Source organism: Glandiceps talaboti, chromosome 2 (genome assembly GCF_964340395.1).
Source record: "Glandiceps talaboti chromosome 2, keGlaTala1.1, whole genome shotgun sequence".
Classification (NCBI taxonomy): domain Eukaryota; kingdom Metazoa; phylum Hemichordata; class Enteropneusta; family Spengelidae; genus Glandiceps; species Glandiceps talaboti.
In genome coordinates, this window is record NC_135550.1 from 23129942 (window position 1) to 23155366 (window position 25425).

The window sequence follows — 25425 nt, forward strand, 5'->3', positions numbered from 1 at the left end:
TTGTCAAGGTCAGACTGTTATTTGACCTGAACAAAGCTAAAATGTATGTTTGCCCTGAGATTGAACTCATGGTGAGGAAGGTCAAGGCTATGCTATACAAGTAAATTGAAAACAGCTACCTTTACAATTCAGATATATGATCTGTGAACAGAAATTGTAGTAGAGGAGAAGTCAACTTTGGGACAACATAAAAGTCTTACCAAATATTGTCTTCAAAATATATATTTGAGACATAGAGGTGGACCTTATGAGATATTAAAGTGGCCATATGGATGAGAATTTATTTTGGATTTTTATTTGATAAAACAGCTTCACTATGTTTTTCTACTTGAAAAAATAATGTGAAATAACATATACCAAGTCCATGTTCACATCTCAATAAACAACAAAACACTTAACAATGTGTAAAATGTTTGTTATTGTATGTACAATAACAAACTTTTTACACTTTTTGCATCTTTTTGCAATGTATTGAGTTATGAACATGGACTTGGTATATGTTCTTTTGCTTTATTTTTTTCAAGTAGAAAAACATAGTGAAGCTGCTTTATCAAATAAAAATCCAAAATAAATACCAAATTCTCATCCATATGGCCACTTTAAAATCATGGATTAAACAATATGTACTTTCAACATTTTACATTAAAATATGAGATTATATTCTCAATGGCTGTACATAGTTTTCATTTCATATTTCGTTTCTATACAATATATTACCAGTCATAACAATTTCCCCAAGAGAAGTGCCATATTTAGTCTGGTTAGAAGTAAGAATGATTTGAATTATTCTAATCATTGGTATCTCCATTGGGTGCAGCCTCGAGTAGGAAAGTTTAAATTACATTCAGAGATATCAACTCCGGAAGTTGTAACTGAACTATTATTTTTCAATGTTTGTTTAACTTATATAGTTGCAATATAGATATGTAATCACTTGTAACCAAACTCTATCAAGTAAATGGTCTGTGCCTCTTACATGACTGTTGACATTTGGAAATCAATGCACACAGTATAATAACAGCCTAGCAGACCAATACTACAGCTGATTAGAATTAACTAAAGGTTTCATGGAAAGGTTTAATCTATTTCTGGCTATGGCTACAAGGGCAAGGATTTACAGGCAGGAAACTGAAGTCTTATCATTCTCTCCTACTCAAGGTACATTTCATAGAAAATTCGGTCTAACACTTTTCAGTAGCAGATGGTTATGAGAAGTCAAACAGTTTTGTGAATACCGGTCAAAGGAAAACACATTAGCAACAAAGTCCATGGATGGGACTTCAGCAAGTCATGTAAATCCATACACAGTGGATTCTTTCCATTGCTTGTGGTTTTTACAAAACTCAAAACAATACATTAATAAGAAACACACAAAACATTGGTAAATAGATTATGTCAGGTCTTTTTATTGAATACTCATCTTTCATTTCCTCTCTGGAACTTTTAAACCATTCACATTTTGATTGTAAAATGACAAGAATATATGATAACAGTGTGATTTCTACTTGTAATAATAGATTTTAGAGTTGTAAAGATTTCAGACAAAATAACTTCATTATTGGTATGTGGAATGAATCAGTTGCTTTTTTTCTTGAGTTTGTTGTGTTGAAAGTGTACTTTGTTCTGAGACAAGGAGAAACCTTGGTTCATTCAGATCTTTACACCACTGAAGACAAACTACAGGTACACATGGCAATATCAAGCAAGGACAACACTGTAAGAACACCTAATAGTGACAGTGTATTACAATTACAGGCATCATAATCATCAAAATACATTGCAATACTGCTGTATGATTTTTTAGACAGCCAATACACATTATTTGAGATACTTTTAAGATCATAATTGTACAACAATAAATTCTGACATTTCATCAAAACGTCATGGCAAAAATATCAGACTACAATTTTCGATCCTCGGCAATTGGAAAAATAGTTGGTGTCTACAATGTGGGATGAACAGTATTAGAACATACTCACAAACTGTCATTTGGTGGGACAACTAGGGAGTATGGTTACTACACCCTTTAACATACACCAAATTTGTATCAATGACTCCAGGTGGTCAACATGTAATATCACAAACATTGCATATTGGCTGAAATAAACTAAGGTGAACATTCACGATTGAATGTGTAATTTGACACAATGACTATCAAAAACATACTATATGTTATTATGTTATCTGCAGTGTACTGTTGTGTAGGTACAGTTTGGACTCTTATAAGATTCATACATAGGATAAATACCAGAAAACATATTTACATTGAATGAACACATCAACTGTCGGCTTTACATCTATCTGTACTGATTTAAAGAAATTACACTCATTTGAGAAGCAAACACTCAAAGAGTACCTTGAGGGAAACACTGATGCTAATACCAGCAATGGACACTTCTGTATAAATAAGTTAACTCTAAACTCTGCATAATTACATCCATTGACATCATCAGGTTATAAATCAACAGTTTTGAAGAGTCTGACAGATTCAGTGATTGTTTTCTATGAATGGCACATTAATATACACAACTGACTAACAGTTCATGAAAGACTGTATAAAACAGTGAAAATGACAACATCTTATAAACAAAAGATGATTTGCACATTCTTGTCACATCTCGTGCCATTTACAATGAGTAACACTGAAGTAAAGCACTTTGTCTATGTGCTACACTCATTTATAGCATTCATATCAAGTGTAAAACCATACTGTTTCAATTGGTTTATTTACAAGCCTAGCATGTGGCCTTTCTAATGTGGTCACTTAGCATATGAAACTATACTTTTACACTTGATATCGGATGCTATAAATGATTGTGGTACATACAGAAGACAGTTTTACTTTGGGTGTTATGGGTTGTAAAAGAAAAATGGAGATCATCCACTTGTCTACATATTCATCTCATAATACCATGACATAAGGCTTACAATTCTTACAAATTTGTCAAAACTTGAATGTTCTGTGACTAGAGAAAGTTCATTACACTTCATGTAATAGAGAACCACCGACTTAGGACAAATATGTACAAGGTTCAATATGATCATTGATGAAGAACTGGTGGGGTGGAAGCAGCTATTGGACTTGAGCCAAACACTGACTACAGTACATTGTACTACACTATTGACAGGTCACCCAAGCTTTATGTTTGATATGTGTACAAGTTACGGTAAATAGACAGTATGATTGCGAGTCAGGACTATGACAAGATGCTGAATTTCAAAATTCCAAAACTGCTACCGTCTCTATATTATTCCATTATTCAGGTTTTCCCATAGCCAAGTACACACTTAAACATTTTCATTGTTTAGCTTCAGTTTACATGTATGTAGCTTGATAAATTCACGAGAAAGTCAGATTTGGGAGTTACTACAACAGTAACAGCTGATAGTGCAGGCAGTGTATAGTTTCACTAGCCAGACCTGCGACTCTCCTCTGCAATAGGTGGCACAGACTAGTGGTGTCTAACAAGACTACCACATCACAGAGACAAGTCACAGAAGTCTGACAAGCCAACACTATTAAATATACACTAAAATGCTATATCGCTTTACTGGATTCTTATTTGAACATAAGTCTTTTCCAAAAGTGCTATGTCAGAAAAGTGAAGGGTTCAATGCCATATGATTCTCTTTGAACAAAGTACCGGGTAGTGAAGAAATGTTTATGGCTGCGAAAACTTCATTTGTCAATTCCCTAAATATTTCTAATAACTCAGATATTAGAACAAAATTTGAGTGGAATAAATTCCAAAATCAACAGTCACATTTGCAACCACAAGGTCTTAGCTTTCAATCATGATTTTAACGAAATAAAATTCTTGTAAGCCCCTAGTTGCCATGGTAATTATGTGAATCTCATAAGTGTTCTTCCCTAAGTTCCCATAAGATAGTGGTAAATTTACACAACAATAGTTATGTAAATATACCAATTGTTCTGAAATTTGAGTAAGTGGGATACTATCTGATGATAACTTAGGAAAGATCACTGTACAATACATTGCATTGGTAGTACAAGAACCTCTGTTATCAGAGTTAGACAAGTTTTCAAGTTTTCACTATGTTGAACATGGAAAACATTTCTCAAAAAAATTACAATAGTCCATTTATCAAAAGGGCTGCGACATGTCACTAACATGTAGGAGCAACATGTATTTACTCAAACACTATGAAATTTCAAAATACAGTACATTCTATCCTACACTGAGTTGTGGTAAAATTTGAGTGGCCTGCCATTCACTGAAAATGCTGACTTAAAACTTAGCATGTGCACAAATCTATGTTAAATAAGTGATTGTCTACAATATTTGCGTTTTGATGACCAACAATGTTATGTCATAGTTGATAACACAGGACAAGCAAGGGCATGCTAACCCCAACTGAAATATGGACTTACTTTACATATTGTATTGACTGGCCGCCTACACAAATTCTCACAATAAATACCTTCACATACATTACTTCCTCTTGACAAAACGAAAGCAGTAAATACCAGTACTCTAATTAAAACAGCTTCACCCCATGTAGCTACTGAAAATGTACTTAAACAAGCGTACATCTGTATGATGCATATTGCAAAGAATTTGGACATGCCTTTTGGCCTCGCTGGGTGAATTCCAATGTGGGAAATTATGAAACATGATATGCTACCTAATTATAGATCTTGCCTGTAACATAATGCAGCTGCACTATTGGAATTCATATCGCAGTACTGTAAATAAGACAAGCACATGGTAAAACTTGACATACATAAAGCTCTGATTTACAACACATGTACACGTACAGTTTCATACACAATATGGTATTATCCTATCTAGCATGGCATGATCATTGCCACTAGAGTACCAATTGTTCATCAAACAAATAAATACTTATCATGCAAAATTTAGCTAGAGCTCTTTTTGAAAATTTTTTATCAGAAACGACAGAATATATACTATACATACACACATGGTCACATATACAGTGCAGTGATGTAGTGATATTAGAAAACACTGGAATGCTGTGGTAATTTACTTTCTTGCAACAATTGTGAAAAAAACAAGCAGTCTCAGTTGTAGTTTACAATTAGTCTATGCTTGGCTGGTGTTGAAAAGTTCACTTGTGTGTACCCTACATCACTGCATACCTGTATATATACAATATTATGTTCTATCTTAGTACACTTCTCGCTCAGTTGGCCCGTCTACTTCAAATCTTCGTACTCTTACTTTCTGTTTATAATGATACTCTCTGAGATATTCCCGTAGTGAAGACGGTAGGCAGAGCTGTTTTATGTCGTCATATTTGATATGACTACAGATAACAGCTCTGCAGAGATGTTGTAGTGGAAGTGGATTGGGTCGAGGCAGTGGAATGGTTAGCATTGGTTCAAAAAACATACAGAAGTTTGGGTCTTTGTAGTGCTCTAGGAGTCCACACACAGTATCTGCTGAGAACACTCCTGGATCATGGGCATCAAAGCTGAACTTGTGATTCCACTGTTCTATTCTGGCATGTAATGATCTGCTATACCTACGGAAACTAACGGAAAATAAAAATTCCTCCTGCGCACTGTCTCTCAATAGAAATGTTCCCTCAGGCTTTGATTCCAACTGTTTCTCTGCTTCATAGCGATCCATCTTTCCCCAGTAAAAAACACTCTTTGCAATGCTAGTGAGATCTGGTACCAGACAGTGGATGTAATCTATCTGTGTGTGAACAGTTCTAGGCGCATATGAGCCATTAGGCGTAAGACAGCCATACTGCCCAACCATATGCACACTTGAGTCAGAAACAATACATCCACTTTCTGGTCTTTGCTGTACTTGGGCCTGTCTTTGACGATCTGCTTCATGTAGTCTATCCCGAACCGCACAACAATTTGGCACAGTGCATCTCATCCTATCTAACTGTTCATTCATAGCATCTGTTGATGGTTTTCGCATAGGTGCTGGTACAGGTGTGTCAAGGGTGGGTTGAGATGGTATATCAACAGGCACACCTTCCTCCATTTCTTTAGCTCGCATTTCCCTCATTTTCTCATCAACATCTGTAATAGGATAGTCCTCTGGATTAAAACTGTCTAAATCAATCATTGGAGGTTTGGGTTTCTTGTTCACAGTGAATACAACACCTGGTCCCTGTAAGTGCTGGTGTCCTCTCACAGGAGGCGTTGGAGCATAATCACTTCGAACACTAAGTAAATTTTCCCTTGAGGCTCTTCGTCGTAGACGTTCTCTAAATGATCTAGTTCGTGAACATGGTGAACAACACTCCGTCTCTTCCCGACTTCTTGTTTCTTCTTTGGATTGTGACTTTGACTTAAATCCAAACATCCAGAATTTATTTCGTCTCCTTAGTTTTGGGGTCACACTTGTACTTGATTCTTCTATACTACTGTCCTTTCCCTTTCTCTCTTTCTTTGGACTTGAACTTAGAGACGACAGGTTCAATTTCAATCCGAGTTTCTTTCTTAGTGAAGGCGATTTCCTCTCGCTGGTTGGTTTTTCAGGAGTATTTGTTGTTGGTGTTTCCTCGATGTCTATGCCTTCCCTCTCAACTGTGATTTCATCTGGGTCACTATGTCGACGGACAGATTTTGATTTCTTCGACGAAGCCATGTTTCTTCGCAGCTTTCTCTCCGTGACTAATGTGTACTCTATATTATAATCTGGGTGGTACGTCCGGATATGTATGTGGTAAGGTTTACGTCAGCCCTGTCTTCACTGGCACTCCCTTTTGCTATTTTTGTACCTCCGTACACCCGTGTGTCGAAACTGTAGTCGGACACCGAGAACAATATCCGGTTTTTGATATCGTCGAAATTGATCGTAATCGTACAGGAAATGTGTTCACTCAAGATTATACTCAGCCATTACAAAGTTCTCTTGAAAAATACGACATCTTGGTGAATATTAGGTGTCAATTCGATACGAGAATGAGTCAAATACCAATCCGCGCTCACACAACAGGAAGGAAAGAGAACAAAACTAGAACATGGCGATCATGACGTCACGGGGGAAGTCCCGAGTCTCGCGTTGCATTTCTCTCGTTTAACCCGAGAGGTAAACCTTCCTTGCTGTTATCTTTATTATTCAGTGATCCAGTCTCTTGAGATGGTCCCAGCAAAACCTTTGTAAAATAGCCAGTAAGAAATCGCACAAGAATGATAAAATTGGTGGATATAATTTGCAAATTTTGCAGAAAACCTTGACATTTGGGTCACGTGACATGAATTTGGCGCGACTCTTGAAATCACTTCCTGTATTTATTTCGATTAGTGATCTCAGAGCCCAGAACAGTCCCTGAAAAGAATTGAAACCATTGACGTCAACATTCCTTGGAAGGATATTTTTAAGGTAAGCATTTTCCCATAAATAAAAGTTGCTCATCAGTTGCAAATATTCAAATACTTGATCGTCAGTTCTTCTGTGTCTGGCACCCGTACATCAAGTTGTACATTGCATTGTTGAGCATGTTGTGTATGTGTGAAATTGAAGTTGAGGATCTGTGTAGTGAAAACCCAACTTCGTTTTATTCATTCAGTTATTGAGTTTTGCAGCAACAATATCCGACACAAACAATTATAAACACAGAAAGTCATGATACAGGCTGGGAGGTGAAAAGGCTACTGATATACACATGTACATGCATTGATTCCAATTACAAAACTATACTTTGGAAGTTTTAATTGTCACATACTTCTGAGGTGGACAACTTGTCCTCGACAACATATTTGATTTATATAAAACTATGCCAACACTAGATGCAGTGCTGTAGCAGTTTCACCCTGTCACTCCTTCTTTGCAAACCCCCAAGAAAATCAACAAATCAAACAAAAAATGGCGGGTCACAAGAAATAAAATATAAAAAAAGAATAAAAACTGTTGTAAATAAAAACAAAACTATAATTATTGCAGATATGCTAAAACAAAATTTAGCCTGATTTTATTAAAATACATCAAACTTGAGAATGTGAAATAGTCAAGACATGCAACCATCCATAGATTCCTGCATATTATACTGTACATCCAAACCAAAGAATACGTTTACTTTTTAGCACAATATTTAGGTCAAGATGTCTTAAAATAAATATTTGCAATCTGTGTCTAAAACTTAGAGTAACTAACTTCCAATGTTATGTTTAATTCTTCAGAAGGTCATAGTTTTGTATATATTTGACTTGTTACTTTTGATATTATGGATTTATGTGATTTTTATAATAACGAGTAGATTGATTGTGTAGATTAGGACCAACGAAAATGAATGGATATTCTCATTTTTTTACTGTATAATTTGAATACCCAAGTGCATCAGATGTGAAAATTCTGTCTAGTGTAAAATCTGTATTGCCAAAGATACTACTCTGTCTCTGTGTGTACATATATTCAAGGATACCTAGTTGTAATAATCTATTTTGGTACCTTCGTACTTGTACATTTAGTTCCCCAGACATTTCACTCAGGTTACCCCCATTGGCCCAGGCTCCCCATTGGCCCAGGCCTAGTGACTGTTAGAAAAGTAGCAGGAAGATATGAGAATTGGTGGGGTTTTTTTTTTTCAAAATGTCATTTCTTGTGATACTGAAATTCTTGTGGTCACAGCGCCCTCAGTGTCAAGGCATATATTAGCTTTGTATTCTAAATGTATCAGAATTTTCAAATTATTGAATGATTTACTTTGTATCTGTTGTGTATAACTATATCATAACTTGTTATAATGAAGCCTCATAAGTATAAACAAAATAAATGACACCAGATGTACAGATGAGGAAGTAACTGAGGTATCCAATGAATTTAATAGATCTAAATAAAAAAGACAAATTCACTTCCCCTTTTAACAAAACATCATACAATTGTGAAATACCATTTCCTAGGTTTATAACAACCTGGAGGGTAACACATGTCTGACAATCTCAGCTACACTTCAATTCCTCTTTAAAATGAAATATACATATATCTCTGATCTATTGATCAAATTCAGATAAGCTGATAAGTGTTCCATTATTTATTCCTAACTATTCCCCTTTTTTTCAAAGTTTAATGATTTTACAATACAATGTATACTGCAAAGTATATAAGTGTACATTGGTGTATGTCATTATAACAAGGATGGAAGTAATCACAGTTCTATTTTGCTGTCTTTGCTTGAGTGTAGGATGAGTGCAAGTAAGAAACCAATGCGTTATGGACACAGTGAAGGACATACTGATGTATGCTATGACAATTCTGGTCAATATATCCTGACTTGTGGTAGTGATGGTGAAGTCCGAATGTGGCAGGGAATTGATGATGATCCACAAAGTATTACAGTTGGGGAGAGAACACGGACTGTTGCTGTCAGGGTATGTATGTTAGTTATATTCCCTTCGCTTCCCTCTATCTCAATTCTCAACCAATTTCTACTGAGCTATTCCAATTGGTGGTTATTGACAATGTATTACCACTATGCTGATCCATTTCATGGGATAGCTTACGTTTCTCGACATTTGTGCCTATTTCTCCTGCATGAAAAATGTCTTCTCCACAATGGGTCTGGTTTGTACTGGTTTAAAAAGAGCATCCTGATTGGTCAATTAGATAAAGGATAGTTGGGTCATGCTACATATATACTTAATTTCTTCAGTGTTTTCAACATGGAAAACACCTGATAACTCAAGATGAGATGGCATATCAGACAAGACCAGTTTGGTCAACTGTACAATTATCAACAAGCTAGAGGTTGCCACATAGTTTAAGGTCCTCTAACTTAAATCAAACTTCTGTTTCTACTTTGGGTGGTGTACCTTCCCTTAGTTGTCCAACATATTATAATGAGAGTATCACAAATAGTTGTATAAAATTGTCACTATTTGTGAATTTCCAACAAGAATTCACAAAATCAATGTTTTACCAATGTTTGGTACTGTTACAACCAGTACTCGAACTACTGGCACATCAAGAAAATCTAACCAGTTTTATTGTTAAAGCAAATTGTGTATATGTTGTTACCAGAATGTAATGAATATTGAATATGACTGACCTATACTTTCTTTGAAGCTATGTAATAAAGAAGGTTAATGACTATCATGTCTTGTATTTTATTTTCTTTGACAATTTAGAATGAGAGAATTTTTACCAATTCTAACAACAATGCTGTACAGGCACACAGTTTCCCTAAAGGTTCACCTGATGGTATTATTACAAGATTTACAGCACCTGTCAATCATTTCCAGCTCAATGCATCGGGTGACCTGTTACTTGCTGCTTCAGAGTATGTACAAAATTTGATTTACCAGTTACCACAGTACTATACAATCAAATATCACTTGTAATGATTTCAAACGTTTTAATGTGTGGAGTAATTAGTCTGGAACTTTTGCATGGACTGTACTGTATGCTGAATGTTTTGCCAATGAATCTATGTCAAAATCATAAAATGAATATTTTTGATGAGGATGGAAAGTAGATAAACTGTTAGTTCCCTTCTAAAATTATAATATTAAGTATAGAAATCTTGATTCTTACAGTCTATTTCATTTGCACTGTTTTTGCAAACTCATATATGCTGGTTCCATATTAAGAATTTAAGTACCACTGAAATGTTATAACTCCTGTCTTACAGAACACCAAAAAGTCCCAAATTATGACAATTTAATAAGTCATATAGTGTATAATTTAGGGGTATTCCTGAAATCAATAAAACATGTCTAAAAGTTCACCATTCTGAAGAAATCAAAGAGCAAAGTAAAACTACCATTTTGGGGGATTATGCTAATACACCGTATTAAGAAAACATGGCAACCAATGTCTTCACACTGTGATATACTATTGTTTTTACTTCTGTTTCAGTGATTTTCATATCAAGCTAGTGACAGTAGAAGACAGTCAACAGAAAGTATTTGTAGGACATGATGCACCAATTCTAAGTGTTAGCTTAGATCCTAAAGAAGAATTAATAGCATCGTCCAGTTGTGATAGTACCATCAAAGTCTGGAAAATACAAGACCAGGTAATATTAGCTAGCAAGTCAAACACAGACATTCTGTTTGAATTTGACTTTCAGTTCAAGTACTTTACACATTGAAATCTATTTGAAAAGACTGTAATTTAAGTATTGAAGCGGTTTACTTTAGTAACATCAAGTTTTCCGTTCTCATCCAACCTGCAGCAATGATGAGTTAAAACAATGCATTGTTGTGATGCACTGTAGATACTGACTAGTAGTAATATGCGCAATGCCCAAATAGTCATGTTATGCAATAATATTTTGTAAAATTATAGTTTACCTCAACTTTATCATGTCTACAGTCATATCTTGTCATAACTATATTATCAACTGTTAACAATCTGCTTTGTTGATAGAGCTGTGTCAAGTCCTGGTCATTGATCCCAAAGTGCAGTGATATCAGGTATGTCTCCCTGCTCTAACAATCTATGATTCAAAGATTGATACAATGATGTATTTGTAATGACTCTACCTTACAATATGATACCTTGTAATGTAACTGCATGAACACTTTATCAGTAGTCACATCAAAACAGTATTGCATAATTTCAGAATGGCCACTTTGATATGATTATACCCATTACACTACTAAAGCCATAGGTAAATGTCAGGATCCTGAGATCTCAGATGGAGATCCCATGTGAGGTAACACAACCTCATTATTCAAATCTCAAATTATCCTGTAAAGTGTGCTGTGCCAACATGTGCAATTATGAAAGTGTATTTTTTGGATCGAAAGTATCATATTACTTGTTACCTATGTGCTAATTATTACTGGCATACTTGCATATTAATGCAATTCAATATTGAAATTATTATTTGCATAACTTTATGCAAATGAGTATGCAATCATTCCTTGCACACAAAAGTGCTTGATTACACAGTATGAATTTTACGGAAATTTGCCATTTCAAATAAATATGGACTAATAACATTCAATTGGCATATGGCTTTCAGTGTTGGTACTAAGGGGTATTTGCATTTTGTGCTCTGCTGCACTTTCACTTTCTACGTTTTCATGAAAGTACAGCTGCAGAGAATACCACAGGCACTCATGCAAATACCCCAAGTATGCCACACTTGAACTTGTGTCATTTGGTTCTGTGATAGTACTGCACTAGTATTCCTATGTTTCTATTGTTGCCCAGTGCAAATTGCATTATTGCTGCTAAAAAATGTTCCCATTGTCATTTCCTTCATTAACATCCCCTGTTTTAATTTACAGCATTTCTAAGACACTATGCAGGATATCTTGGCAGCCTGACCATGGCAAGGTAGGTTATCACTTGAGGAAAGACAATGGATATGTTAATTAAATGTTAAGTAAATAAGTTTCTATGCTATCTGTATATTTAAAATCCTTATACAAATGTAATTAAGGGAGAGACTTCATTAAAAAAAAAATTTTATGTTACTGTTTATTATGTCAATATTCTTTGAATTATATAAATACAAGCAATTTGTGTAAACTATTGCATATCTATTATTGAAATCTAAATTTGACTTTTGTATTGCAAGGAATGGTAGTACCGATATCGTAGTCATACTTAGTGGGCACAAGTAAGATGTCATGATAAAGAACATTTAAAAAAAAGAAAGATGACATTTTTTAACCATCTTATTTCCATGGTGAATGTATAGGGGAAAAGATGGGACAAAATACTTAAAGCAATTTGTTATTTTTCATTTTGCATAAGATAGTCCATACACTGCACTTGAATGTTCTGTTGTTTGTGATTGCTTTACTTTTACTGGGTGGCCTTTCTCCGGTTTGATAGCACAGTACATTTCAGTTTCTTCCTTTCATTGTACAAATCTGATGGTTGATTCCCATGCCAAAATAGAAATGACCAGTACAGGATATTTCAGGTTTCAAAAGTCCAACCGAGAAAAATATTTTAATACAAAGGTATCGAATGATGTATTTATTTCTATTATTATCAAAAATATGAAGGAAACAAAACAATAATGTAATGTTGTATAATGTTTATAAAGTTGAACAAAAACAATTCACTGATATGGGTGTTTTATTGTTTTTGAAAAAGTGTGGGAAAAGAAAGATTGAAACAAAAAAAAGTAGTATTCTACAAAACACAGAACAATGATGGGCAGTAAAAGTGAGGGAACGTAGCAATGTAATGATCTAGTTGTATTGTTTGCAAAAAAGTACCGGTATTACACAAAACACAAAGCAATGAATAATGTATCGGTATTACACAAAACACAAAGCCATGAATAATGTATCGGTATTACACAAAACACAAAGCAATGAATAAGGTATCGGTTATACACAAAACACAAAGCAATTAATATGGTATCGGTTATACACAAAACACAAAGCAATGAATACAGCGGCTATACACAAAACATAAAACAATGAATAAAAACAAATGAAGATCAACTCATTATTTGTAGATACTCCATGATTTGTAAGTGCTATTGTTTTAGAATAGTGAAAGGAGACAAAATGATATTATACGGCTGTTTTATTGTTGTGTTTCCACTTACTGTTACCCCACTCAATAATACAATTTGCAAGTCCATCTTTATTTATACATGGGGGCTTAACTTTTAGTATTTATAATTTTGTTTTTAAAAAAATTGCCAGCACTAACTCAAATTGTATGTGTCTCATCATATACATATACTTTGGGTGCACTGTGCCCTCCAATGAAGGACAGAAGTTTTTGTCATGTGTAAAAAGGATTTTTTTTTTTAAATTCCCTGTGAGTTATCGCACAGTAGGAGATAGGGAAATGCCTGATTTTGGTGCATCACAAGAAATTACTCTGTCAATGTTTTGTCAAAATGTCATAAATAACACACTGGTCTGTCAATATTGAACACATATTGCCTGGCCATGAGGGCTATAGCACCCGTTTATTACACCCTAGGGACTGTGAGTTACCAGAATCACATGCTATTTCCCGAGGCCAAACGCTGAGGGAAATAGCATGTGATTCCGGTAACTCACAGTCACGAGGCAATATGTGTTTTATAATATACCTCATGCTGTGAACCCGCGGTGGCAGACGACATCGTCAGAAGCTGCCATTTTGACCTGCTGTGAACTTGTGGTGGTCACGTGACCATGTAATAGTTGATGGAACTATTCCCCTAGGGAAATAGTCATTCTATTTTCCTATCACGTGACTGATTCTAGCGAATCATGACACAGCATTATCACTAGGTATATTATAAAAGATTATAGGAGACACTTTGATTCCATACTATTACATGAACTTTGAGTACTGGTAGTTCTACACCATTGTACCAACATCAATTTCTATTTTTTCCTCTTTAGCACCTTGCAGTACCTGTAGACAAAAGCATCCAAGTCTATGAACGGGACAGCTGGACATTGGTTTGTACTCTTGGAGATGACAGAATCAAGAACCCATTGTCATTAACTCTATGGTCCAAGGACGGTTGTTATGTCATTGGAGTGGCCGTAGATGGCAGTATTTATGTTTGGCAAGTGAACACAAAAGAATGTGTACAATTGTAAGTGTTAGAAATACCATCATACATGCAGAATTATACTGTGATAAACCTGTGTAAGTGTGTCCAGGGTAGCTGGTGTGTGTGAGAGTGTTCAGGTTTTGTGCCAAAAAGTGGATGGCAGTTATGTTCAACATTGTGTTGTATTGTAAGTGTAAAAACACTCATGATATTAAACACATTCATATACATGTATTACCGTGTAGATTTATAGTATTGTTAGACATTCAAAAGAGTGTTCATGATAGCAGTAGTGTTTGTTTATAAGTGTTCAACTTTTGTGGCCAAAAGTGGATGATGGTTGTGTACAACATAGTGTTCTAACACTGAAACAAGCTATGAACATCATGAATCTGAACTTGATGGCTGTATGACTGACGCATGTGTAATGATGTGAGATGAAAACACTGGTTTTGGATCCGTAATGAACTATGTTATAATTTATTATCACCTTAAATATTTCACACCCACCAATGTATTATAATCAATAGTGCCATAGCACCATGACAGATTTTGAATATGGCTTTAGTTATAACAAGTAAGAATGTACATTGATGACTTTTTCATAAAATAAAAAAAAAAACCTCAACAGTGTTCCGAAACATAAGACTTATCTCAAATAAGACTTTCAGCAATATGCCTAAGACATAATCATAGAATATTTTCCTGTGAATTTTATCTCTTTTTGTTATTCGTAGTGTACAACATGATAAGAAGTTAACCATCTGTGGTGTAGCACTACATCCACAAGGAAAGAATGAACTGGCATACACAGACACAGAGGGACAGCTTGGACTCATTGAAAATATTTTACCAGACTCTACCAGTGGTAGTAGTACCATTAAGGTGAGATGTTGTTATAACAATGTACATTAGCTCCCTGCTCTTGGTGAGGATGACCTACAATCAGATGGTATCCTAAACTAGACCAGACCGTCAGCCTGTGCCATAGTTTTCCTGGACATAATCTCAATACTATATTGGTTTTAAAAGTCTGTCACTGACATGATTTGTAGATCAATGTTTACAATGTGATATAAGCACCAATCATGCCTTGGATATAGTTATATGTGAATGAACTTACATTGAAATGAACTATATACAATAGATTGTCAATCTCTAGGTCATGTTACTTCATCAGCTCGTACAAGCCATGATTTAGTCCAATTAAGTCGCAAGTAACCCTTAGTCATGATTTAGTCCAAGTCTCATACTTAATCTGTTAGGTAAACCATGACAGGGCGCCCTCGTGCATCAGCCATCCCCTTCACTTTACTACTTTAAATGGGTGATTTAGTGAGTGCTAGCTGATAGATGCTGCATGAAGCATTGTATGTTACAGACTAAAGAAACCCTATACTCCCAGACTATTCTAACTGTTAAACACAGTTGCTATTAGTGTCTGCATAGACTTACAATAGATCAATGAGGTTGTTATGTCTGGAAGTAAGGAAACCAGTAAAGTGTTGAAGTGTGCCGATGTGACAGAAATAGAATGAAAGAGCCTGCCTTACAGTTAGTGAACACCTGTCAACTGTTATCATATTTCACTGCCTTGCACTGAGACAGATCCCTCAGTAAGTCAGTTTTCTGCATGGCCCCCAATAACCCATGACTTGGTGATGGTTTACTGTTTCTGTATGGTAGCCATATATACATATTCATGTCTAAACCCTCCATTAGTCAATTTTTGCATGGCTGCTATCATCTGTAATTACCGGTAAGTGACAGTCTACTGTTTCTGAACACAGTATCTACTGGGTACATGTTCATGTCCAATATCTAAAATCATTGAAAGTTTGCGCTTGTTTATTGACTAAAACATTGTCTAAAAACATAAATCCACCAGGTTTCAGAAACTGATGCATCCCAGTATGCTGATTTATTTGATGACGACGACAATGATGATGATTTCCTAGCAGCAGCTGATGCGATGGAAAAAATCCATGAAAGCCAAAATAGCCAGCGTAGCAACCAAGATAAAACTGCCAATCAAATGCTAAATGGTGGTGATGATGATGATGATGACGATGATATTGGTGTTCTGGTATCACAGAAACCTAAACATAGAAGTCTTCAAAGAATCCAAGATGATGAGAACTCAATGGGTAAGATGTTCTACTCTATCAACAGTGATTCGGCTTCTGAATCTGATTCAGATTTAGATTCAGATTAGCATAATCCTACGAATTTGAATCAGAGTTGTCATAAATCTGAATCTCCAAATCATGAATATTTATAGATTAAAAATATTATTTGTGTAATGTTTAATTTTGATGTATCAAGCATGATGTCCCGCACTAATTTAGATTTCAAACCATTTTTCATGTCATTTTTGTCACTTAGAAATTTACATTTGTTCTCAACATTTTGGAATGGACAATATTCCATTGTATATTCTCAATGATACACTTACATTTGCTTAAATTCTTCTCATCTCCACAGATAGTACATCCAAGGCAGCTTCCAGTGTTGCTGATGATAGTGATGCAGAGGTATCTGTTGCTAAGAAACCAGTAGTAATTCAGGGTCCTACATTTACTCCTTTACAGCAGTCCTTTCAGTCGTCTTCCACCCCAGTCCATCTATCCAGCAGGTTTATGGTATGTATATCACATTTCAGTTAGATGAGAAATTATCATCAAATTAGACATATACATGAATGCAACAACCCTTTTGCTAGTTTTCAAGGTCACTGCAAAATTACTGTGTATATCAAACAAATACTTTTCTCCAATCCTGAAAGTGTCATGCTCTGCTCTGCTACTAAGAATTATTTGAATTTTCAAGCTAAAACTTTTAAGAAAGAATAACTCTTTCATGATTTCCACATGTTTCAGTGCAACCAATATTAATTCACTTAGAGAAAATGATCACGCCCATAACATGTGGGTACCATTTTAATTTCTCACAATTTATAATTTATAATTTATAAGTTGAAAATGTCTTGCCTCATGTAGCCACTAGTAGTTGTTCATTGCTGTCCTTGACCTTTTCAAACTTACTTTACTATCTTCTTCAACCGTCAGATTTGGAATTCTGTTGGTATTATTAAAGCCTACAACACAGATGAGGAGAATTCTATTGAGGTTGAATTCCATGACAGTTCTCTACACCATGCTATGCATCTTGATAATGGTGTAGGGTATACCATGGCAGCCATGTCCACACAGGCTGTTGTATTAGCAGCTGAAAGCCAGGACAATGACACTCCAAGGTAAGGGGAATAGACAAACATGTAAGGGATAGACTCCCAGGTAAGGAGATAGACACCCTAGGTAAGGGGATGACACACTTAGACAAGGGGATAGACAGCTAGGTAAGGGGAGGGACACAGTTAGTTAAGGGGATATGCACCTTGGTAAGGGGATAGACATACTTAGGACTGACAGTTCTCTACACCACGCTACGCATCTTGATAACAGTGTAGGGTCTGGCAGCTATGTCTACACAGGCTGTTGTGCTAGCAGCTGAAAGCCAGGACAGTGACACATTTAGGTAAGGGGGATAGTCACCTAGGTAAGGGAATAGACACTCCTATGTAAGTGGGCTGGACAAACCAGGGTATTAACAAGATTTATTTTTGTATTTACCTTATAATGTTACATTACATTTCTGACAAGAAATGAAGGTTACCAATATACAAAATATGACAGTTATTGCATAATTATGTAATTTCTTTAATTTCATAAATGTGTAGTAATTGAGTATAAATATATGAATGTGATGTCATAAATATCATTCCTAATGATGTCTATCTTTGTCTGTCTTTTATTTGTTTGCTCAACAGTCAGTTGTTGTGTTTACATTTCTCATCCTGGGATAATCAGAAAGAATGGAGCACAACGATGCCAAAGGGAGAAAATATCAAGGTAAGGGTATTTTGACATTCCAGTCAGTGTGAAGGTTTATGTAGAAAAGCAAATGCAATGAGCCATGGGAAGAGAGAACAAAAGAATCCTCTTGGCATATTTGAATGGGAACTCTTCTTATTCCTTGGATCAAATGTAATGAAGTGATTTTATTGATAGATATTTCCATCTGTGAGATAACATTCTTAATCTCTGCTCACATTTCAAAATATGAAAAAAATTATCTACACACGTTTTCAGGTAGTAGATTGAGACTTCCCCCTAATACATTTGTAGTGATGCTGTAAGTTATTAGCTGTTGATAGGGTTTGATCATAAGGCAATCATACATGCTTCAGGCTGTACAACAATGTAATGAAAATAGTATCAATAAACTGATACTATTAACCAACATGTAAAAAAAAAAAGTTTTAACGTCAGATCCAAAGGATACAATTTGTACAGTATACGTCTGCAATAAATGAGTACAAAATGACTAAATGTCCATGAACATGTAAAGACAATTAAAAGTACTGATTCGTAGAAATTCTAAAAAAAGTAGGTCCACTCACAGCTACTGACGTTATGAAGCCGTGAGTATTTAAAAACACTGTATTTGTATTGATTCTACAGGCTGTAACACTAGGACACGGCTGGCTGGCTGCTGCTACTGATAAACGTCAAATTCATCTCTTTACGGTTGGTGGGTTTCAGTGGGAGATATTCAGCATACCTGGACCTGTTGTATCTATGTCTGGACATGGTAGTCAGCTGATCATAGTCTATCATATGGCTGCAGGTCAGTCACACAAGCTTACAATTATACCACTCTAATTTTCCCAATCATTGCTTGGAAGCCCTCCTGATTGGAAAACATAAAAAAATGTACATGTTCTTATTGTAATTATTACAGTAACAGATGTCATTCAGTATTTCCATCATTATCTAAATAACCAATCAGAATGATTCTTGCTATAAGTTTCATGGTATACCCTACAATGAGGTTCCTTCTGAGATTCAAGTCATTGTTCAGGTTGCAGATCACAGGGATTGGAAGTCTTGCAATATTTCAGTTAGAGTCACTGTAATTGGAGGGAATCTGTGGTCAAAAGCCTGGGAAACTGAGTTATATTACAGACTTTAATACCTACTACCCTAGACAGAGATATTTTGGAAAATGGCATTTTGTGTGAAACTTAATCAAACAATACAGTTATGTTATCAGTTTTGGTAATATATTCTATTGCAGGGTTACCTGGTGATCAGTGTCTTGGAGTCAAATTACTTCAAGTGTGTGGAAAACAGCGACAAATACTATCTGGAGATCCTCTGCCAATCAATACCAAGTCTACACTAACTTGGCTAGGGTAAGTATCAATACTTTAAAGTCAGATTCAATATTCCCATTGTACTTGTTCAGTTTCCAAATTTGAAAGGGTAAAAGTTGAGGTTACTTTGCCAATGGAGCATTGATTATGTAGGAATTTGTAATTGAACCAAAGTTGTCATGTTGACATATGATAAAATAAACAGTTTTCAAACTTTGTATGTCTTACAGGAGCAAAAACTGAGGGTTACTTCTACTCCCCAAACTTTACTTATTTTAATGAATAACAGCATGATCAACAGATTTGAGATGTGTTGTTAATTTAAGGTCATGGATACTGTACTTTCATTCATCATTTTAGTTTTAAAAATAAAATGTAGAAAAAAATTAATAAATTAACTATAACAATGATTGAGATTATCAAAAAATTGCTAAAAATTCAGGTTGTTTATTTCCGACATATTAAAACACTAAACAACCATTGTATAAAAATTATGATATTGACAATCCAAGTTGTCTCCTCAATAATGACTAGAATACACTAATTTGTAATTGCATTGGATGTGATTTGCATCACCATAGTTTTTCAGCTGAAGGTACTCCATTCAGTGTGGATTCTGATGGTGTGGTCAGAATGCTGAATAGAAAGTTGTTGTCATGGTGTCCAGTTGCGAATACCAAATCACAAGTAAGTTACTTCATAGAAATTCTTGTGATCTATTTCTCTAAAAGGTATTGGATCAAATATTTATATACTAGGAGCTATTGGGTATATTAACATATAATTATAAATTGGTGTTTATGATCTGATCTTCTTAGTAAAGCGTGTTTACAATGTAATGACTCAAATGACCCTGGTTTCTTCTTCAACATGAAAACAATGTTATAGAACAGGCTAAGATGTTTTCCCGCCCAAACTTTGACTTTTGTAGCATCATCTCGTGCACAAGAATTTAGTATTCGTTAATGTTAATTTTATTTAATGACTATTTTACTTTATTTAAATTTAATGATAAGGATTAATTATTATTGGAAAATATTCATTGCTCCTTGGATTGTGCACTGTATAGGCTTAATCACAAAAAGACTGTATTTTGACCAAAAATTAGATGCTCAAGTCAGTATTCTTTTATTATCGACCAAATTGTTTTTCAATATGTAACTGAGCAAATTGGTTCAAGAGCTTTTGATGAAAAACAACATTTGGAAAATATCTGCCTAGAGAAGTTACTGTGTATCTGCTTGTATCATTTGTAGTTTTGTTTTTTACATACTTTTACTTTGATTGGTTGATGTATAGACAAAGGGTCGATCTGACCACTACTGGGTAGTAGGAGTGCATGAGAGCCCTCTACAGTTGAGATGTATACTATGCAAAGGTTCTACATTCCCACCTACTCTACCAAGACCTACTATACAAATCTTAGAATTTCAAATACCATTATGTGAAGTCAACATGGAGAAGGGCAAGTATGAGGTAAGTAACAGTTTTAAGTAATATTTAATTCAAAAGTTATCAAATGAAATAACTATCCATATTATTACCAATAACCCTGTTTGTCTATCCCTGGAAAAAAACTGGAATTTCAAACTATGGGAAAATCTCCTTGGGAAAATTCAAGTCAATAATTACAAATGAAATTAATTCGGATTTGACTATCTTATATCGAAATTTGAATTTATCCAATCTAAGGTCAACAACAATGCATATACCAATACACACAATACATATGTCTACTGTTCCCATCATCAAAATATTAATGTTTACCTTTTTTTGTATTTCCTAGGAGGAATATTGGCGTATGAGATATTTCAGTAATCATTTTGTGTACAATAAATCCCAGGGATATGAAATAGATGAGATGGCACAGAAGGCAGCCCAAGACCAACTCAATAATGCATTGATGAAGTTATTTGCTGTAAGTTCAACTTTTCTTCCTGTGAATATCTGATTGAAATTCTGTGTTGTATTGTAGGAGACATATATTGAAAGTATTTCAGAATGTCAAGCTAAGATAAGGCTCAATGACATTTTGTTCCAAAACCCTTGATTGATTGGTTGGTTGGTTGGTTGGTTGGTTGGTTGGTTGGTTGGTCGGTCGCTTGGTTGCTCAATCAGTCAATGCACCTTCTATCTTAATGATAATAATCTTTTATTTATACTGGATAGTTCTGTAAGTATATAAAGACTTATCTCCCAAGAAGTCAAGTGAGGGCCATCCCCCATGGGTTCAGTGTTAATGCAGGAGGAAACTTGAGTATCCAGGGAAAACCTGCATTGTTCAATAGAGTGAAACTGAATGACACTCTTTTTACCTACAGTGTGGTAAATTTAATCAAACCCTGAATGGGGTTCAAACCCCAACCATAGTGGTAAGAGGCAATTCGCAAGTGGTTTAACCACTCGGCCACCGACAACCCTATCTTGTAATCTCAATTGCTCAGTGAGGCAAAGAAATTTTCAACCATTTTCACCTTTTGCCTGTACCTACCAATATAATATTCATAAAAGTTACATTAATTTGTTTCTAACAGCTGTCATGTAAAACTGAGAGAGATTTCCGAGGTGGAGAAATAGCTGAAATGATGAATTCTGAACACAACATTAGTTTAGCTATCAAATATGCCAGTCGTATGAAGAAACTTTCATTAGCTCAGTATCTGAGTCAGTTGGCACAACAAAGAGCTGAGGAGGAAGCAACTAATGTCATGGCAACAGAGGAGGAAGAAGATGAAAGTTATAGCTATGGTAATAGCCTAGATGCAGTGTAAGTATTTCTTTGTCTAATTTTAATAATACATGCTATTGTATACAAGCCAAGACCATTGACTGGTACCATCTAGAATTTAAAACACAGGAGTACTCTGATTCACATATACACACCTAGGGGTCCCAGGATATAATAACCTAGCCATTATTAAACTCGGTACAAACACACCTTGGTGTCCTGTGATACAAAAACCTAGCCATTAACTCAAAACATTAAAACGGAACTTTGCTTCTGAGCAAAAATTGACATTATTTACTAAAGACTTTCTCCACTGAACTTGGTGTTGGCCAGCACTTAGGATGGGTATGAGTTTACATAGTGATCATGACATTGGACCCCCACTGAACTTGGTATTGGTCAGGATTGGGATGGGTAAGAGTTTACATAGTGATCATGACTTTACATGTAATATTCAATATTTTTTGCCTTGATGTACTTTATTGGATAGGGAGAATAGATTGCCATTATCATAACACACAATATCTTATAATTTCTGTGTAGTTACAGTCATACAGAAACTGAGTGGTCCAGTGGACAATACAAGTCACAACCAGATAATAATTATGATGACGATGATGAAGACACCAATATGCAGCATGATAGCCATGACATTGAAAGATCACCAATACTCAAACCTAAAAAAAGTAAGAGTTCATATTATTTATCATAACTCATTATCATTATTGCCCTGTTCTGTATTCTTTATCTAGAAGAGAGGTAATTATTAAGGGGTGATGATCTAGGAAAATAGTACATGATGATGGAGAACAAGAAGAAAAATCAAACACAGCAATTTGTATAATAGAAGTCTGACAGATTGAACTGCAAATATCTTAATAATAATATCTTCCAGGTATCCAGCCCATATAACACAACAAAATACAAACATGTATTAAAAGTGATGCAAAATGTGTATGCTAAATCTATATAATCTCTCTCTCTCTCTCTCTCTCTCTCTCTCTCTCTCTCTCTCTCTCTCTCTCTCTCTCTCTCTCTCTCTCTCTCTCTCTCTCTCTCTCTCTCTCTCTCTCTCTCTCTCTCTCTCTCTCTCTCTCTCTCTCTCTCTCTCTCTCTCTCTCTCTCTCTCTCTCTCTCTCTCTCTCTCTCTCTCTCTCTCTCTCTCTCTCTCTTTCTCTCTCTCTCTCTCATGTCCACTTACTGTTCCCTTTCTCTGTGTGTTGTGCTATGCAGTATTTGATTTAAACTTTGTGTATGCAATCTTCTTAATTACATTTGATGACAGTCTTAGACACAGTCTGAGATTTAGTATACTTAGTAGTTTTATTATTGTCGCACAATAACTGACTCCCTTCATTTACTTTTAGTTACAGCACCCAGGTTAGCCACTTCCAGCCAGGGAAGGAAGAATCCATTTAAACTGTCTGGGGGTAGAGAACCATCCGGTTCGCAAACAGCAAAGAACTCTGACACAACCAGAGGATCAAATGTCTTTGACAGTCTGAAGAAAGCATCACAACCAACAAAACACAATATTTTTAAGAATGGTAAGTTCATTATGACTGTCAATTCAAGTCCATAAGTTATTTCCAAACAGTGTTTGTATTGGCCAAATTATACAAGGTTTCATCTCTCCCAGAAACAGAAATATGGCATTTGTCATATACTCATTTTTTAATACATTTCTTTTTTACTTTTCTGTTTGTCATATTTAATGTTTCAGTGAAGGGAACCAAAATAAATAAATCTCAGAAAATACAGCCTACACTATTGCAGTCAAGATCCAAATGTAAGGAAGGTGAGAAAGAGAAAAGAAGTGATGTTGAAGAAAAGGACAACAAAGAACCAACACCTACCAAGTAAGTTTGACAAGGCTTTTTGATGAAATCTAGACTACATGTAAATCAGAGTTTACATTAAAGGGGAACTCCATTCCATGAATTAGAGGTATTTTCATAAAATTTGGGTTCATGATTTCACAGCCCGCATAAATGTGCTTACAAATAATGTTACAGATACATGTTTATAACTGATTGATTTGTGTTTATCAATTGTATTATGAGATGTTTCCCACAATGCCCCATTCAAGATGGATGTTTATTATTGACAAATACGCCATCCACAATGTAAAATTGTTGTTGATAACTTTACAGATCAGTGTCTGCATTCCAGTTCTGGCTTCAACACAATCAGGATGAACTGAGGCAAGATAATCCAGAACTTGATGAGGAAGACATTCTAAAACTTGCCACTCAAACATGGAGAAAGTTATCATCTGACGAAAAGAAGGTAATTTTTACAAATTCCACTACATTACATGATTTGAAGTTATAGACATGGTTATGTAGGAAAGGAAAAGAATTCAGACAGGTAACTTTATACAACAAATTATCCTACTATGAAACCTGTCTCCCTACAAAGATAGAACGCGATCAAAAAAAGACCTCAGTATTCAATAGAACTCTAGAACCACTTTTACAGAAAAGACTAACAACAAAAGGTTTCATAAAAACAACAGAAATGTGGGTAATACATTGCTATAATTTAGTAATGGATATATTGAAACCTGTTTCTTGCTGACCTTTAACCTTTTTTGAGGGGGGACAATTGTACAAACTTATACCGTTGGGAAAGCAGTATACAAAAATGTGCATTTGTATGAATACCACACATTAAATCATGTTTTATCCATCCTCAGCAATGGTTGGAACGAGCAAAGGGGGAAACGGCACATGTTGATGATCCTACACCACAAGACAAAAAACGTAAACGAGAAGAAAACACCGAACTCTTACCAAGTAAAAAACAATCAGTCATCAGTAAACTTAACAAAAAAGAAAGTAAAGCTAAAGTTGTATTGTCCAGTTCTACAAATACGAAGCTTGGTGGATTTGCATTCCAGAAAGAATAACAACAGAACATTTACTAGAAATTATAGAGAGAGAAAAAGCAAATTTCTAGATTTGTATATTCAGATTGTACAGTCTTGCTACACATCAGAATGGAAAATAGAACATTTCCAGGTATCATGACTGTTCAATGGATGAACTTC

At 35.1% G+C, this 25425-nt stretch overlaps 2 protein-coding genes across 2 annotated transcripts; one reads left to right on the forward strand and one right to left on the reverse strand.

Moving 5' to 3' along the window:
• Positions 1-1399: 1399 nt before the first annotated feature.
• On the reverse strand, positions 1400-6992 carry LOC144453637 (suppressor of cytokine signaling 5-like). The gene has a single exon (XM_078144964.1). It carries the CDS (start codon positions 6597-6599, stop codon positions 5154-5156), a length of 1446 nt encoding a protein of 481 aa, XP_078001090.1. The 5' UTR covers positions 6600-6992; the 3' UTR covers positions 1400-5153.
• LOC144453636 (WD repeat and HMG-box DNA-binding protein 1-like) lies at positions 6731-25425 on the forward strand. The gene is made up of 23 exons (XM_078144963.1): positions 6731-7337; positions 9136-9322; positions 10079-10230; positions 10809-10968; positions 11322-11368; positions 12191-12239; positions 14270-14469; positions 15165-15312; positions 16316-16574; positions 16912-17069; positions 17496-17683; positions 18257-18338; positions 18951-19116; positions 19567-19684; positions 20227-20332; positions 20945-21121; positions 21432-21563; positions 22180-22412; positions 22917-23059; positions 23741-23920; positions 24097-24232; positions 24527-24662; positions 25072-25425. Exons 2-23 carry the CDS (start codon positions 9137-9139, stop codon positions 25282-25284), a joined length of 3369 nt encoding a protein of 1122 aa, XP_078001089.1. The 5' UTR covers positions 6731-7337; position 9136; the 3' UTR covers positions 25285-25425.

What these genes read in the sequence shown, in the direction of transcription:
- LOC144453637 (XM_078144964.1), bottom strand. Translation starts at nt 6,599, where the DNA reads ATGGCTTCGTCGAAGAAATCAAAATCTGTCCGTCGACATAGTGACCCA.
- LOC144453636 (XM_078144963.1), top strand. Translation starts at nt 9,137, where the DNA reads ATGAGTGCAAGTAAGAAACCAATGCGTTATGGACACAGTGAAGGACAT. An exon ending in CTGTTACTTGCTGCTTCAGA is followed by an intron (nt 10,231 to 10,808) that starts GTATGTACAAAA and finishes CTTCTGTTTCAG; the next exon opens with TGATTTTCATATCAAGCTAG. An exon ending in TTGCGAATACCAAATCACAA is followed by an intron (nt 20,333 to 20,944) that starts GTAAGTTACTTC and finishes GTTGATGTATAG; the next exon opens with ACAAAGGGTCGATCTGACCA.